Source organism: Colossoma macropomum, unplaced genomic scaffold (assembly GCF_904425465.1).
Source record: "Colossoma macropomum unplaced genomic scaffold, Colossoma_macropomum, whole genome shotgun sequence".
Lineage (NCBI taxonomy): Eukaryota > Metazoa > Chordata > Actinopteri > Characiformes > Serrasalmidae > Colossoma > Colossoma macropomum.
In genome coordinates this window covers 8,195,058-8,212,985 of record NW_023494793.1, presented here as the reverse complement: position 1 = coordinate 8,212,985, position 17,928 = coordinate 8,195,058, and the positions used below count along the sequence as shown (strand labels likewise).

At 37.5% G+C, this 17,928-nt stretch overlaps 1 protein-coding gene across 1 annotated transcript in view; it reads left to right on the top strand.

Annotated features, from left to right (window-relative positions):
- Positions 1 to 4,315: 4,315 nt before the first annotated feature.
- fancc (FA complementation group C) overlaps positions 4,316 to 17,928 on the top strand; it is a 32,825-nt gene continuing 19,212 nt past the window's right edge. The window contains exons 1-4 of the mRNA XM_036578363.1: positions 4,316 to 4,396; positions 9,362 to 9,527; positions 14,639 to 14,726; positions 15,144 to 15,238. Of these exons, the coding sequence (XP_036434256.1) occupies positions 9,372 to 9,527; positions 14,639 to 14,726; positions 15,144 to 15,238 (339 nt within the window). The 5' untranslated portion in view covers positions 4,316 to 4,396; positions 9,362 to 9,371. The remainder of the gene's footprint in view (positions 4,397 to 9,361; positions 9,528 to 14,638; positions 14,727 to 15,143; positions 15,239 to 17,928) is intronic.

Here is a 17,928-nt window from a genome sequence, read left to right as displayed (position 1 = left end):
CTCTATAAGAGCTCTTACAGAGCGTAAAGAGCGAAAAGAAGTATAAGGCTTCACCTGGGGCACATTCAATCTCAAAATGTTGCGCAACAGTTTGCTACAGTTTCCGAATTGAACAACATATTTTGTGGAAAAGGTGTCAAATGGTGTGCAACAGTATTTCAGGTACGTATTCTCTTCTTTGATGGGCATGTCAATGGTGTTTTCCAATCAGCAGCCATGTATTTATATACTCCACCATATCAAAAAGCAGTGCACACAATGGATTCTAATAAAGGCCTCTACAAATGCTGTTGCTGCGGCTAGGTGTACCCAACCACTAAAGATGTTAGAAGATGTATTTTGAAGCATTAAATACATATTTAAACACATGTCATCTGAAACTTCTTTGAAAAGATTGCCAAGAATGGCCTCCTCAGTTGCCATATTGCAACGCTTATGTAACTGAACTGAAAATAAACTTTTTGCTACAATTTGGGGGCTGAACACAGCCCAGGTCACAGAGGTACACCACTGCGTATGTCAAAATAAAAGCTTTAAAATCAAGAGTGTAATTATCATAAATTTCTCTGAGCTGGCCTTTAAGTACATGTCATTCCTATACATATTTTTGAGGAGATTAGATGTAAGATGTTTAAGGAACAGGAAAGTCAAAAGAAAATAAGTGAAATTAACAAGAGCTGTTAAATAAACTGTTTAACTATATGGAAAAAAAGTGATTTCTAACAACCATGTGAGACTTGATAGACCATCAGATAAAGAGTACTTTTGGTAGAAACCCAGCTCCACTGTTGTTTCAGATCTGAAAAAAATCCACAGGTGTTTCTGTCCATCCTTCCACTGTGAGAAGACAACTCAACACTAGACTAGACAAAACAGAAAGATCTTGGTGTTCTCAGAACAATTGATCAACCACCCCGAGTCCACACCTCACCATCATTGCATGTGTTTTAGTTTACTTGGATCATAAGAAGCAGAAAATTGAACCACCTTCTCTTTTCGGGGCAAAATGCAGGTTTTTGTAAGTCTGGTATAATTTTATTGCACAGTTTTACAACTACATCACTTCTCCTTTTAGTCAGACAAACATACTCAGGCCTACACATCAGCAAAACAGACTAAAAACTAGTTTGTGTAAGGGTTTCAGAACAGTTACTTGTGCTCTCTCTGTGTGACTGTGCTCAGATAACTTCAGATAATCTAGTTGAACTTGCAGAAAGGATTTTGCATGTTCAAAGAAAAAGAACAGAAGATCCAAATAATGAACCATGTGTGTTGAATGTATGAGTCAGCACTGACTTATTTAAAATAGGCATTCTAATGCCCATGTGTCAAACTCAAGGCCCGTGGGGCAAGTCAGGCCCGTGGCACAACCCTCTTCAACCCGCAAAATTATTTTAATTTTCTATTATTATCAGCCAGTTTCACCCTGAGCTGCACTACAGTCCCCAGCATGCACTGAAACATAATGTCTGTTCTAACCTCCTTTCTCCAACAACAATCTATGGGCCAGCGGTTACACAAAAACAAAAGATACCTGGTGTCCAGTTCAAGCAAATCGGCAGTTTAGAAAACCTACCTCCCGGGGACATTTAAAGTGGGTTTAACAATTATCTGTAGCTAATGTAGCCTATTGTTTTATAAAAATATTGTTTTATTTTTATTTAAAATTATTTTTGAATAGTTCAGGTATTCATTGCTTATTTTACTGTTGCAGTTTTGGCATATTTTGAATGAACAATGGCCAGTTCAGGTCATGGCAAAACTTAGCTTAGCATAGAAAAACACAGCTGGCCCACAAGTTTGATGAGATTTTTAAAAAAGGCTGTTTTAGTGGTTGAGTCTGACACCGCTGTTTTAACGCATGTCACTTATATAGGGGTGGGCAAAATGATAATGTTTTATTGTTATTGTCATAAATTATGTCACAATACGCTTTTCTGAGCATGTTGTGGATATCGTCAGTACTTAAAGAACACTGACTAACCACACATTTCTTTGCAAAGTAAGCGTGTTTAATTGGATTTAGTGCAGCACAGTTTGTAAAACACTGAATAAAAACCATTGTAGGCACTACAGGTTCTACTTTGTCTGTTACAACTTATTAAATCTCAGAAAAATTAAATATTGAGATGCATATTGAGTACTGTGAAATTGTCTTGGAGTATTGTGATATAATCTTTTTGCTATATTGCCCACCCCGTACACTTCTACCACGCAATGGATCAGCAACTTAACTTATGATCTCAGTCTTTAAAAAACCTTTATGTGGTTTACTATTGGAGCATCATCATTCAAACAGATTAACTCTTAATGCTGAATGATGAATCGTGAGCATCACAGTTAAGTGTATGGAAGCTGCTGCAGAAGTGATAATGCCTGTTGGCAGTGCTAAGACTCAACACCCGCCTCCCTCTGAAAGAGAAAAGGGCTTTCTCCTTTAAGCAGTGCCACCTAATGGTCATTTATAAAATGGAGACAACAGTTAGTTTTCTGCATAATTTCAGCTCAGAAGCTGTCCTTCACAATGTTTGAAAATTTCATGATGATTGAACCAATAAAAATGCTCCAAAATTTCTTTAAATAAAATCTCTTTACATTAAGCACAGAATGTTTTTACCCTTTCCTGTAAAGTTACCATTTTGGAGATAACTGTTTTTTTTTTTTTGGACACTGACTGAGTTTCATTTATGTTTTATATAAGTATACATAAAATGTATACTTACAAAATGTACGCATAATTCAATCATTGAGATGTAAACAGATTCATTCTGAGTGGTTTTGTTGTGAAATGGTTCATTGTAGACAAACTTGCCCACTTCCTTACAGTGGTGGTGACAGGAACCAGGGGTCACAATGTCTACAACACAGATATAGCCATTTTATTCACTATCCAAAACCACCAGTAAACTATATGTGTCTCCTGAGTGTTATATGTAATGCTGATGATAGTAAAATAGTAGTAGATCTGGAAACAAAAAGTTTTATTGGGGACTGCTTTGCTTTGTTATACACTACATCAGTGGTCTCTAACCGTGGTCCTGGAGAGCTACCCTCCTGAAGAGTTTAGTTCCAACCTGTATCCAGTAAGCTGCCCTGCCTCTAATACATCTGATCCAGCCAATCAGGGACTCGGGAAGATTAGCTGGAGCAGGTGTGGCAAACTGTGACCATAATGATTGACTTTTGGAGAAATTAAAAAAAAATGGTGGAATTCCCCTTTAACATTGTTCTGCTGTGGACAGTGCTTTACTGTTGATCACACTTCTCTTCTTCCAAACGGTAACGCTTCATTATCAAGTGTAGTACAGAAAGAGAAGAATGGTGCCTATTTAACTTTAGTTCCTGTAGTGATGGATGATGGATGTTCTTAGAAGTTTTGCTGCATCTTTGTCTGCAACAATAGCATTTTTTTACCTTAACCTTTTTAGTCCCTCTTGTCAGGTTTTGGTATTTTCAATATTTCATTAAATTTACAAAAACTATTTATTTAAGGATGGTTTGAAAATACTTTTCTGACTTCTGTCTGTTACTGAAACAACTTTCTTTTAATCTGAAACTAGTCTTAACCTGAGCTCAGGAATCTGACTCATGGAGTTTTGGCTATAATAGAAAGCATTACTTTTTAGATTGATCAGATAATTCAGTGAATTTTGTATGTATCGCTTTGTAAACCTAGGAACTGCTGCCTGCTTTCACAGTATAAACCGTAGCCTGTTTCCACCAATGGAAAAAATATATAGCCATTTAGTGAGTCATAATAATAAGAAATATTTTCCATAATTAAGACATAGCATCTCGCAATTATGACTTAGTATCTCAGAATTATGACATGGCACCTCATTATTATGACTTAATGTCTCATTATTGCGAATTACTATCATTTGTGACTTACTATAATTTGTGACTTAGCATATCATAATAATGTACTGTGTCATACTTTTGACTTATTATCTCATAATTATGACTTAGCTTCCATACCAAAGCCTTGATCACTCGCATTTGAGATACTGTGAACATCAAACATTCTCACAAACATGACGCAAAAAATCACACCGAACATTTCTGGTTTTTTTTTGTTTGTTTTTTTTTGTTTTTTTTGTTTGTTTTTTGCTAATCTGCAAGGCACCTCAGGAGCAGGAGCGCTGATCTTGATTTACATCGGCCGTCTTAAATACGATTCAGCTCTCTAACCGCTTTGAGCCGCTGAACTGTGGCGTTAATCGGGTTTACTCGGCTGATCCGGGATCAGCGCTGCGCTTCAAGCGCCGCCCAATCAACGCGCGCAACCAATGACAGATGACAACATCCGGGTAATCTGAGAGAGCGGGAGGTTCAGGAAGAAATGTCGACATTTCATTGAGAACGGCAGACGACCTTCTGAACGCTGTGGTCGCAGGTCGGTGGCTTAAATGAGTTCACTTCATTTACACAGTGGGATATATTAGCAGGGTTGAAGTCCGAGGCTGTAAGAGAGCTGAGTTAAGTTAGCTGGTCAGCTTCGTGCTTGTCGTTCCGCGGATAACGTGATTAACACAGGCTAACTTACTGAAGTGACAGTGAACTGGTGACGGTGAGGGATTTGTAGCAAAGCTTGACATCCACACTTAGTCTAAACTACACAACGAGTCTCACAAAGCAGTGATATAGTTAGAGGACATAACGTTAGTGTTCACTGTTTGTGCTGTAAAAGGAGGACTCGTTATATTGTATGTTTTTTGTTACTAGTTCTGCGTTGTGGCCAGTGCAGGACGCTTGTCTAAAATAACCGTTGGACAGACTTAGAGTAGCCTAAACCCATAGATTGCTCGCTTACTCATTTAAGTAAAAGTAAAGTACTTCTAATGACTCAGGTAAAAGTGAAAGTAGATGGTTTTTTTGTTTGTTTTTTTTTCCAAAAACAGGTTGCACATACTTAAAGGGGAATTCAACTGCTTTTTCAAAGTTTGTGCTTAACTAGCTAGCTAAATGGTTAAGCTGTAAATACAGTCATTCAGAGTGATTTGATTTGAAATGCTTCGTTCTAGAAAAATTTACCAGAATTATTCACAGTGGTGGTGATAGGAACCAGACGTCCAAATCGTTTAATGCCTCTAAAAGCTTTCTCACAGAAAGTTACTACATTAGGTTATATGGTTACACATATGCTGCCTGATGTCTGAAGCATTGATATGCTGAAGTTATGAGGTGGGATTTGACCTAAAACATATATATTTTTAAAAAAACATTCATGGTTGAGGGGTATATGTAGTTAGAGTGTTGTGAGGTAAAATAGGCCCCAAAGAAAATATTCCATGATCAACATTACATGTAGAAAATTCAGAAGACGTGTAGGTTCACTGATCATTTCAGATAATAAAATAATTTTTTGCGTTGTGGACATAGTGACCCTTGGTTCATATCAACCCCTGGTTCATATCAACCCCACTCTAAAGTTGTCCAGTTTGTCTACAGTGAATCATTTCACATCAGATGTCTCTGAATGAATTATACAGAAATTTTGAAAAAAATTGGTGAAACATTTTACAGTTTTCACCAACAAAACTTGAAATGAAACACCAAAACGCATCAGTAACTAAATGTAAATGGCTGAGTCCTCAATATAACTGAGTAAAACGCAGATTACTTTACCTCACAAATGTGCTTGAGTATAACTAAAAATGTTCGCATTTGAAAATATTTGGAAAAGTACAAATCCATTAAACGTATACTTGAATAAATCTAACTGCAAATATAACTAATAACTCACCTCTGCCAGTCAGAAGGACAGATGCGCTGCCAGCATTGTAGCATTCACTCTGAGGAAAGCTTCAGATGTTTTTTAAGACATACGTTAAAAACGTAATAGTCGATAGTTCAGCAGATGCACAACATGCTGCTGAATATCTGCATATTATGAAATAACTGGGTATGAAATAACTAGTTTCAGTTTTTTTTTAACTTGTAGTGTTTTTCAGCAAGTTTCTATACAGCTCAAACAATGTCCTCATATTTCACAAGGATTTACAAAATCTTCCAAAATACAGAAATATCCTCTTAAAACATATTTTTAACATAGTCATGATAAAAATTGTTGCATACTGATGCGTTTTATCAAAATTTGCGTTCTTTTCCTGGCTTTATAGTATATAATTTTAGGCTTTCATATTATAGGATAGGCGTATCTGCAGGGTGAAAAACCTTATGTTGTGCTCTTAAACATCATCTGGGTGTTATGGGTGGAGGGACAGGAGTAACTTGGGGAAAGTAGCTGTCTCTGTATTGCTGAGCCACCAAAAATGTGAAATTAATATCTAGTTTTGCAAAATGGTGGCACCCAGTGGCCAGCTGGAGTTACCACAGATTAAACAAATGCTGATGTTAGTCATTTGTTGGCAACTGAAGGCTTTAATTTCAGCAACATTAATTTTATTAACAGTTCTGTAAGTTATTTGTTTTAAAGATGGTTAAGGTTTTAAGTAAGTAGAAACTTATTCCAGTTAAACTTTTAAATTTTATAAATAGTGTATAAGTAGTAGTTGTACCCTTTTTTCCTGCAAAATGGTGAAAACTCTGCTGTATGTGCAGCTCTTACACTTTGATACGAATAATTAAACTAGCTAGGATGTAAATATTCTGACCAGTGATAAGTCATGTGTCTTCCCTCCAGTGGTATTTTGGACAGTTATATGAGTTTGTTTTAAAAAAAAAAAAGTTTAAAAGACTCAGCAGTGCAGTCCATTTTCTCAAATACGGTGGGGTACAATATTCTGAGACAACACTGAAAACTTGGGATTTTCTTCACTTAAACCTGGAAATAAGCAACAGAAAGTTTTTTTTTGGAAAGTTATAAAACAAAAAAAAAAGTTAAAATGTATTAAATCTTTGACACTTTTTCAATTAAATATTAAAATTAATTATATTATTTGTTATTAATTAATATTTGTAACATTAAGCAGGTTAAAGCCTTTGGGGAATTATTCTTATGTTGCCTTTAAGCCCGCCTTGAAAGTTCCTTCTTACAACTTTGGAGGTTGTGAGTATGATGTGAAATATGTTTTTGGTCGGAAACAAGTGAACTAAATTAAGAGCAGAGGATGCGCATTAAAAGCGCTATTTTTATCTAGTTAGAAGCACTGCATTTTTCACAGGTGGAGAAGAGTAAGACTCACCCTGCAGTGCTCATCTGCGGCTGCTGAACGGCTAAAATACAATTTACACAACAACTGACTGCAACTACCATTACCTTTTTTTGTTGTCATGCCCTCAACTCGGAAAGTTAGGTCTCTTTGAAAAATTGAGAGTTTCCCCATTAGTAATTACAACGTTGTGGTGGCGCTAATGTGCACTCATCTCATAAATTTGATATTTCCGACTCGAAGGTCGCATTATCATTTCCACTGAAGCTCATGTTCAGACAACTCTTGGGATGGTTTGATCTGCTAGTCAGAGGCTTTTACACAAAGTACTCAACTCAAGCGCAAGCTGTCATTAAAGCAAAAGAGGGACATACTAAATACTAAGAGATGCCGAAACATTACAATTTCAGATACTCTACTTTTCACTCATATTGTTATTACACATTAAATTGTTAGCATAAAAACTTTTTTTTTTAATAAGAATGGAGCCCATAATCAGAGCATTTGAGTCCTAGTGCAAGTAGTGTGATGTCCTTGTTGCTGAGGTAAGGAGGGCAGAGGAGCTAAAGAAGACTCAAAATTAAGGGGCTGAGGCGAGGGATGCACTGTCATGGGAGTTGTGGGCTGAGAACAATATTTTGCTTCAAGATCTGTACCAATATTATATTCAAACTATATTTATGTACACATCCACCGAGGCCGGTACATAAGCATTTCTAAAATGTAGAAACTGGGACTAGATTCACTTTGATTAGTATTACAGAGAAATGTCACATTGTTTTTCTATACAATTACAAAATGCAGTAAATAAAGTACAGGTGTTTTAGCTCAGTAGCCCAGGGTCACCTGAATGTTCTGGTCTTCCAGAAAACAATAAATATGTCATCAAATATCAGTTTGAAATGTTGATTAATTCTAAACTTCTGCCCAATGCTGATCATTTTATCTTAATTAGTAGAGTTTCAGCTAATTTTCTGTTAACAATAGACAGATTTAAATGTACTTGGTTTTCAAATTGGATATAAGGTATTAGGATTTCAGATGACATCGGTTGAAGGAAATCTTTGTTCCCCAGTGTGCTTCACAGTATAAATATATTTCACATTATAATTGAACAAACACATTCAAACCAAAGTAGATGACATGAGAGCAGTGGGATTGCTTACAGAACCAACAGTGTTACATTTTTAAGTTTCTCAGTTTATCTGGGATCAGGACTGACCTATCCAGAATCTTTTTTTATCATGGAATCTGTTAAACAGATCCTGTCTTCAGAGCAAAAAAAGTCCCAACTAATTGTATTTGAATACATAAACCCGAGGCGCTATTTTAGACCATGCATCAAAGTTGGCTGTATTGCTTCGTCTGCCAAAGCTACTTCTTTTTGACTTATCATCTCGACATGTTTGTTCGTTATTTTGGTTTAATGATAAAAAAAAAAACTGCATGTAATTACATGTCGCCTGACCCATGGGGGCTTTCCAGCAGGGGTGATGGCAAGACATTAAACAACTCGACGTTACGAGGCGATCATAAAAACAGTCTTTTGTTGTGTCCTTGGCAGACCTGTCATTAAGCCTAAAACAAAATTACCCACGATCACCAGCTCCTGCACTCACAAGTTCAAGGCCTCTTTCTTCACAGCCATTTTCTTCTCGTTAGCTTCAGAAGGACGGACCGGATCCGGGCGTCTTGCGTCACAGCGGGTCTCTGCAATGTCACTGTCATCCTCGTTGGGCTTTGTTAATTTGTCAGAAATGCTTGTGCACTGAGTTCGGAGGCTACTGGAAGTTTAGCGTAGAGTCCAGCAGACTTTATTGCGCTGCCCAGTGCCGGGGTATTAAAGAGTCCCTTTTTTACTGCCCTGCTAATGAAATACAAGGTGATGACAAATTCAGACAGCCCAGCTGGGCCACACATTTTCAACTCTTTTAATTTTCTGATTATGGCCCCTGTCACTTTAGAACCTACATAAAGACATCATTCTTATAGTCCTGCTCCCCCAGCTCCTCTCTCATGGTGGGTAATGACCTGTTGAAGCTAGCTGTGCTGTCACTGAATGACCTTTTTGAGAATCCATAACCCCCACCAATCATGCTCGCACATCTGAAAGTAAGGTCAGACCACACTGTGCGGGTGCTCCACTAGAGAAACGGAGCAATGATTTTTAAACTTATCATTTGGTTTAGGTGTGAGTTCAGATTGTGAATTTGAATACTAATCTGAGTTTATTTGTGCTCCTGCAGACATTAAGCCATGGCTGCACTCCCCGACCATCAAGTATCGTTCTGGATGGACAAAGCAGTGAAGTGGGGCCAGGCTACATCGCCCTCTGCTCAGCTGGACACAACCAGGCACCTGGACTGTCTGAGGAGCTTCCTTCAGCAGCTCCTACAGACACTGCAGCTAATGGTAGTGCCATAATGCCTTACTACATTACATACACGATTAACAATAAAGGTGCCAAGAAAGGTTATGTGGGGTGATGCCAAAGAATGAAAGAAAGAAGTTTTCAATGAATGGTACTTTAAAGAACCATTTTAGTAAGTGGGATCTGAAACTCCACCTCCATGTTATGGTTCTGTACCTGTTATAGGGAAATTCCACCATGTTTTCAAAATTGACACATAATCCAGTTGTCGAGGTGTACAGAATCATTCAGAGTCGGCTGATGCTAAATGGTGCGTGCGGTTGAGCAGATGTTGCTTTGAGAGGTATTAAACACTTTGGGCATCTGGTTCCTATCACCACTCTGCAATTTTCTCCAGAACAAATTACTTTTTTCACATTTTTGTTTACAGCAATGTAATTAAACCGGACTTTTATGAATAAAATTGCTGGAAGTCCTATTTACAGATTCTTCCTAGAACTGTACATCCAAGCCAAGATACATTTAGGAATCTTTTTTTTAAGATGCTGAGCAAAATTGGTGTGGGTAATTTTGTGCCAGAACTTCTGAGAAGTGAATGTTTGCTCACTACCAAGCCTCTTGGGGCAGTAAATAATAATTTAGTAATAAATTAATAATAAATTAGTGATTTATTCTTATTAGGAGTATTTTGAATGCTTATATTGTTTGAACAGCTACAGCGATTTCAAGAAGGGAGGTATGTTGATATCAAAATCATGTTGTATCAGCAGATATTTTATTAAATCTTTAGATTTGACTCTTTTCTAACAATATTTGCTTTTTTTATTATATTTTTAATTTATTTTGTTGTATTTATTTTACTCTATGAAAGTTTAATCTCTGGGTCGCTGGGCTTTTGCAGCATTTTGTTTATTTTACTGCACTTAAATCTCTCTGCAAATAACTAATATTTCTATATTAGTTAGCTAGCTATGTTATAGCTAACATTTCTTTGTATTGTTAATCTAGTTGGATATAGTAATATATCCAGTAATTTAGAATCTGCGTTTGGTAGATATGTGCGTGCTAAAAAAGAATCATCAGATAAAAGCATCAGTGCACAATTCTCATATCGATACACTCCTAATTTCAACCCTCAGTGATTTAATATTAAATGACCTGAAACTAAGACTGTTTTGTAAGATGCTCAAGAAGACCAACAGATACACAAACAGCTACAATGGTAATGAAATTTGATTGGACCTGGAAACATTGTACATTAATTAATTAATTTATTTATTTATTAAATATGACTGCATATTGATGGAAATCAGATATCGTTCATGTTGGTTTCTTAGATTTATCTGAACTTGCACAAGTGCTAAGGTGAAATGAACAACTAGAGAATTTTTGTGTTGTTGAGTAAACAAAGACTGACTGTGTGGTGCGGTGTAATAGAATTCTCCCATCAGTCTTCAGCATTAAGCCTACGATAGGGTCCTTCAGCTTAGAGGCTCAAGTGGACTGTGACTGTACTCTGGAGACCATGGCCCTAACAGAAGCCTCTCTGTGCTGGCCCAAGCAGGCCATTGGCACGGCCACAGTGTTGAGTTAGTGGGCTAATAGCCACCGAGGGACTGGCAGCGTTAACCTAATGTATCCCTGCATGAAGTGTTTGGATCAAAATTTGGACGAGAAAGCAAAAGAAGGGGGGTGGGTCGTAGGTCTCTCTGAAGGTCCAGTGTTCAGAAAAAGTCCTGCCTCACACCGTCCATGTTCACCTTGAAAGGAGCCCTTTCTTTAGCGTGGAACAGCTTAGCACCCCAGGAGCTCTCTCTGCTGTATATGTCCGTGTTGCCTCAGCGCCTGCCGCCTTGGAAAGGAAAACAAGTTTGCCGTTGTCAGGCTTTCTAATTTCACCCGTTACAATGACAGCCCTGCCAAGATGCAGTTATACAGTTATAACCCCCCACCCCTCCGTTTTCATCACTCTCAGCATGGGTCAGCCCAACGTGACCGGGTTCGGGATCTCTTAATTGGGCAGAGAGCCTTTTCCCGGCACAGGCTTGTAAAGACGGAGGTCGAATCAACTGCTCCTCAGCTGCGCCGCTGTTGATGACTTAAAGACTTTCTCGTGGCTCTTGCCTGAGGAAGAGAAAACATATATATTCCAATTTCTATCAATTTCCTCATTTGCATTCCATTAGGGCCGGGGAACTGTGGCAGTTGAGTTTTTCCCTGCTGCGGAGAAGGAAGGTCCGCAAGCATTTTTTTTCTCCCCAGCTCTCCACTGCTCGCCCCCCCAAGCTTCAGCTCAGTGGGTGCTTGTTGGCCGAGGGCCCGCATCAGTGATCTTGGAGTGGGCCATGAGAGTCATATCAGAGAGAATCGTGTGTACTGTATGTGTATATTTCATGTTTACCGATTTGCTAATGTGCTTACATGACTTTTTTCCCTCCATGTAATAGGACTTGTGTGGGCTACATGTACTGTAGGGATTATGTCAACAGTATGGCATGGATACTCATTTATTTATTATTCGTCCAGTAAATGAAGTTATATTGCTGTTGTGTGCTATATATTCTGTAAATTAATTGTAACCATAATAATTATCTGACTAACCTTTGTTTACCTGAGTTTTGATAGATGTTTCTGGCATCATAACCTTTCCATCACCTAATGTTTAGTGGGCTGTATGGTAGGGCTGGAAAGTGTGACAGTGTTTATCATTGTTGTGATAAATTACAATCACAATATACTTCTCTGAGCGTATCACTAACATTGTTAGTACTTATAGAACATAGACCAATTGCATGTTTCATTATAAGAAGAGCATAATTGGTCCTGTTTAATTAGATTTAGTGCAGTGTAGTGTGTTGATCATTGAATAAAAATCATTTGATTCATAATTTCTGATAGAATTTCTTTATATCGCTTCTGTCGGAATAAAACTCCGTTATATCTCCATTGTTGTATTTCAGTTTTTGACATAATTTGAAAATGCCTGTTGCTCTTTACACTGTGTTTATTTCATGAAAAATGGACCAAAACAAATGGCTCAGAATTACTTGGAAAGAAGTCCTTTGATTTGATTTACATTAAAAGTACAGTATGTTTTTTCCTTTTCCTGTAAAGTTGTCATTTTGGAGAGTTTTATTCCAACAGCAGTGATATGTGGTAGGGATGCGCAGTGATATTGGAATCACACTGGTATCCACAGCTTATAATGAAAAATGTTTGCATCAGAAAGATGTTTAGATTTGACTGATATTTCAAACCAATTTTTGATGATGTATTTATTTATAGGTGATGCTGAGTTACTGTGCTAAAATGTGAGCATCCTTTTCATTTTACTGCATTTGGAACTCTACAGAAATATGTTATATTTGTCTATAATGCTGATCCAGGTAAATTTAGTCCCAGTTTTTACATCTCATATTTGTGTGTATCAGTGTGTAGATATGTACTTGAAAGATATTGGATATCAGCATCAGCCCCAATTTCAGTATCAGCGCAGACCTAAAGTGTGGCACAATTGGTGGATTTTTGTCTGTAACAAATGACAAACATTGTGAAGTAACTAAAATGTCACTGATACCTGGTATTGCTATGTGGTCAAAAGTGTTGGGTGGGATAGTAGAAGGAAAAAGGAGTGTGATCCTGTAACTGATCTAGCATTTTCATATGAATAATAAAGTCAGTGGTTTTGTGGAGGAGTATAGAATTGGAATTGGGTAGTATCAGGATCGACAGTTTGTTGCTCCACACAGTCAGCAACTGGCCAATGTATTGTTTGATTTTGGCCTGTCTGTGTTTTATGAAGTAAATAATAATTTGGCCGATCAATTTTGTGAAGTAAATAATGTAACAGGTACATGCATTCACACTGTACACCTATACCAAAATGTCGTAAAAGTTTGCATATAAGACTCATGGTTCTAAGTAAGAGCCCCGTTGCCTCTTTATTTCGATGTGGCACTTTATTTGATTCATGTTATTTAAATTGGCAACAGATTTTTCATTAAATGATTCAAATGCTAGTTTAGCCAATTAAAGAGCAAATAATGTTATTTATATTGTGACTTTGTTAGTAGGAAGTTGTGAAAATGTGCTGGTGTTTTTATGTGTTCATTTATCTCACACAGTGTGATGCTTCAGGTTAAAAACAAAGGCTAATAAAAATTGGCCAGAAAACATTTTGGCTGTAATGAAGTTGGAATCAGCAGTAAAAATTGACCTCAATTTTGTGTACGTCATGTAGTTACCTGTGTACTTGTAGATGCCCATCTTAAGTGAACTGATTCAGTTAGAAAGTAGATCATTTTAAAGCTTAGTAGTTTTTAAAGACAAAGTATCAGCATTGGTATTGGAAACAAAAAATTAGTGTAATGCCATCCCTTTATAATGGCATAACATAGCCAATCAGAATAAATGCATTTCAGACATGGAAAGCTTGCTTATTTATTTATTTGTTTGTTTGTTTGTTTATTTATTTATTTATTAGTTTGTTTATTTCTGACATTCATTTTATCTTTTGATGCTAGGCATTCAGTGCTGTTCTACCCATGACCATTTTTATAAGTCAATGTTAATATAGCTAAACATTCTTTTGAGGTTTTATCATTCAGTTCACACATACATCAGTCAGCATCACGCGGTGTGTGTGTATATGCATAAGGCGTGATTAAAAAAGAGGCCCCTTCCTTTGAATGGGTTCCAATATACAGTAAATTAGCAGCGCACATCTTGAACTCATGCAGAGAGCTGCGATCCTCGAGATTCCTCGGTGTTAGTGAGCTGGTTTTCATTAATTACGTAACTGTCTTTAAAGAAGTGATCAGTGACTTTATCCGTCTGGCTGCGTGGGAATAGTTTTATAAAGCCTATCAAAAGCCTTTTGTTGGCTCTAGCAATCCTGACGGGAAATTAGGATTAATTGTTCATATTAGTTGTTGGTATGTGTCTTATTCATTATATGGCTTTGTTACTTTCAGTCTGATTTGCAGGAAAAAATACAATAAATCAGCATCAGAAAGCTTAGTCACAGTGATATAAATGTGCGAATGGATGTCTGCATAGAAGTTTGAGCGGATTAGTCTTGCCATTATCACCATGCTGTTGTTGTTATTGTTGCATGGGTTCATAAGATGTGTCTGTGTGTGCTGTGTTTCAGCGCTCTACCACTGAGGCCATGAAGAGCCTTCCCTTTGTGGGCCAGTTCCTGGGAAGACTTTGCTGGAACCCATATGTTACTGCGGATGGTAAATTTACGACTCTCCTACTTGCTAGGGGTGTGTTTCCCATTTGGGACGAAGAAATGGGTCTGCAGGGGTTGGGTATTTACACTCATTTTCCAATGAGCCCTGTAGCAGCCTGCTGGGCATTTGTTCCCATTTTTACTCTCTCTCTTTCAGTCTCTCTCTTGCTCTCTCTCTCTCTTTATGTCTCTCTCTCTCTGTCTGTTTCTCTCTCTCTCACTGCCTTTTTTTGTCTGTTGCCCTTTACTCTGCCTCCATTTCTCTTTCATCCAAGATCCATATATTTTTCCCTCCACTTATGTACATTATCACTCTGAACACATGAACTGTGTATTTAAACTATCTAACGTTTGTGTGAAGAGCAAGACACATTTGCAGCTTTTTAACACCTCTTTCTGTTGAATCCTTTGTGTCATTCAGGAGAAAGCCGGAGGCTTCTGCTGCAGTGTGTGTGGTGTTTGTATAGCGCAGAGCCAAAAAATGCAGTGGAGCGCCGGGCCAACGACTGGATACGGGTACAGTTCTCTAGTCTTAAGTAACTATAATCTCATTAGGTATAACATATAACATCGACCAACATTGAGATGCTGTGAATCTCTCATTACTGGTGAATTCCAGCTAACGAAGCACCGGTAATTAGTGTCTTATATTGTAACCATTAATGTGAAGAAAAGTTTTGAGCATCTGACAGTTTCTCACTCATCTGTCTTTTTAGAAACTGCTGAAGTGTCAAGCATCATCTGCTCAGCCAGTAAAGCACTATTTAGTCAAATCCAGTTTTATTGTCATTCCTCCTCGCTGCTGACATATTAAGTACCAAACGAAAGATAGCTCCTCTAGGACACGATGCTACTGATAACTTTAGACAGCAGCTGACAAGCAAGGTAATTAATACAATAAATACAGGCAATAAACTATACAAAACACTATACAGCAAACTATAGCACATAATATACAAGCCATACAACTATTGAGCACAGGGCAGTGGATGCTATGCAGTAAATAGTGGATGATATCGTAAGGGGATTCCTGTTGTCCATGTGTTATTAGCAGTGCACACTGATATCTCCCGTAAAGTGGTTGAGTTTAGTCCAACAACTTTCCAGTGGTTTTCAGTACATTAATTCACTTTTTGGAGTTTTTTAGAGGAAAAAAAATACCAAATGTCCATTACTGTCTCCAAACCAAATTTCCACACACCATTTAGACAAATAAGATTAGGGGGCAAAAGGAGTGAAGACAAAAACAACAGGCTTTTTAAAGTTCACACAGATGGTTTACCATAAGCAATATGGAACCTTTCACCTATGCCAGATTGATTGTTTTTTTTCATCTAATAAAACATTGGGCTAATTAAAGCAGGCCTTTTAAAGTAAACTCCTAATTTGCCAGATGTTTTTTGACCTATACGAAAGGAAGTGGAGATGGAGGGATGTGTGGATGCTCTGTGAGGGGCTGTGCTATGGTGTTTTGTTTTACAGTATTTATTTGCTTAGCTAACTGGCTCTTGTGCCACAGTAGGTAGAATGCAGCATGTGGGGAAAAAGGCCTGCGGCGTAAAGGAGCGAATGGGTAAAGACACGGGATTAGCTGTATGTCTGGAAATTCTAAATGATGTCTGTCTTGGTAGGATCGTACATGCAGAGAGTTGTTTTGGTAATTAGACTTGGGAGTTCATGTATTCGAGTGAGAGAGGACTAAACAGACACAGTTCTGCTGATCTGGGTGATGTTTGGTGCCTTTGTGGTAACTGGTCATGTTTAATTTTTACAATTGTTTTTATGATTAGGCAGACAGTTACAAGGCACGGTGGAGAACACAAAGCCCAAGCATTCCATTTAAGATGTATGGCAAATTTTGTGGCTGAAATTCTTCACCACATGTCCCTAAACCTCATGGCTCTCCAAGATTAGAGCAAAATAGTTCAGTTTTCTATCTTTATGTCCTTTGTGTGTTTCCAAAAAGTCCAGACGAATGGTGATTTGTTAAAGTAACAGAACACTTTTTGGTGCTTCATGGAACAATCTATGTAGGGTTAGTTAAATAATGGAAAATAATTTTATATTATATCTCTTTCTGCAGTGTAGCTCCCCCAAATTTTACATGCCTTATCTGAAAATTTGTTTATATTTTACATCTTACGTTATATATTAAATTAGGAGTAATTCTTTTCAGTTGTATTTAAGCTGAAACATCAAGACTACAATGACTGATTAATAGTGGACTTCATTGTGGGCCAAGACTTCAATTATTGATTAAAAGTGGAGTCAATGGTGGACAAAGCAGTAGGTATGCATGGTCAGATTCTGCAAATTTTTCCTCAAACTGTGATCAACAGTCAACCAATTTAATATTTTTTTGTTCAATCTATGTTGCAAATTTATGACATACTGTGAAGGAAAACAAGTATTCAGGCACTTTTGTTTTTGTTATATAACATACCTCCAGTGCATATATAAACTTCAAATTTACACACAAAATGTCTTTTGACTGTAATTATCAATAGGAGCAACAGAAGTGAACAAAGATATTTTTGCAAAAACTATATAGAGAGGGAGACAGGTTTTCAGAGACCACGAATGAATAATATTAGTACTTTGCTGCAAAGCTGTCATTGGCAGTTACATCTTTGAGGCAATTAGATTTTTTACAGCGTTGTGGTACAGTTTTGACCCATTCTTCTTGGCAGACCATTTTCCCTAAAGTCATGAGGGTCCCTCGGATGGACGGAAACTGTTTTTGGTTCTCTAAAGTTATGAGAGTTCCTCAGATCGACTCTTAATTTCAAAATCCTCCATAAATTTTCAGTGGACCTAAGTCAGGAGATTGGCTAGGCCAGGGGTTGGCAGCATGCGGCTTTGGAGCTGCATGCAGCTCTTTTACTGCCCTGTTGCAGCTCCACAGCAGAATTAGGCAAAAATAAAATAATTCTCCTTTGCAGTAAAATAAAACTTTGCTGATCGTTCTAAACAGTCAATGAATGGTCTTAAACGTTGGAGAACATTTTGAGAACGTTGCCTGCTGCACCATTTAAGGTGGAACTGAAAAATTCAAACAAGAAGCTGTGAATGAGAAGCTGACTTCAGCCTCATGAAAAGTCGAATTTTGAGAGACATTTCACAAGAAACTATTCTACTTTTGGAAAGGTTTCCTGCCAGAGATGCAAAAAAAAGCAAAAATAGCTGAGCTAAAGCTGAAAGGACAA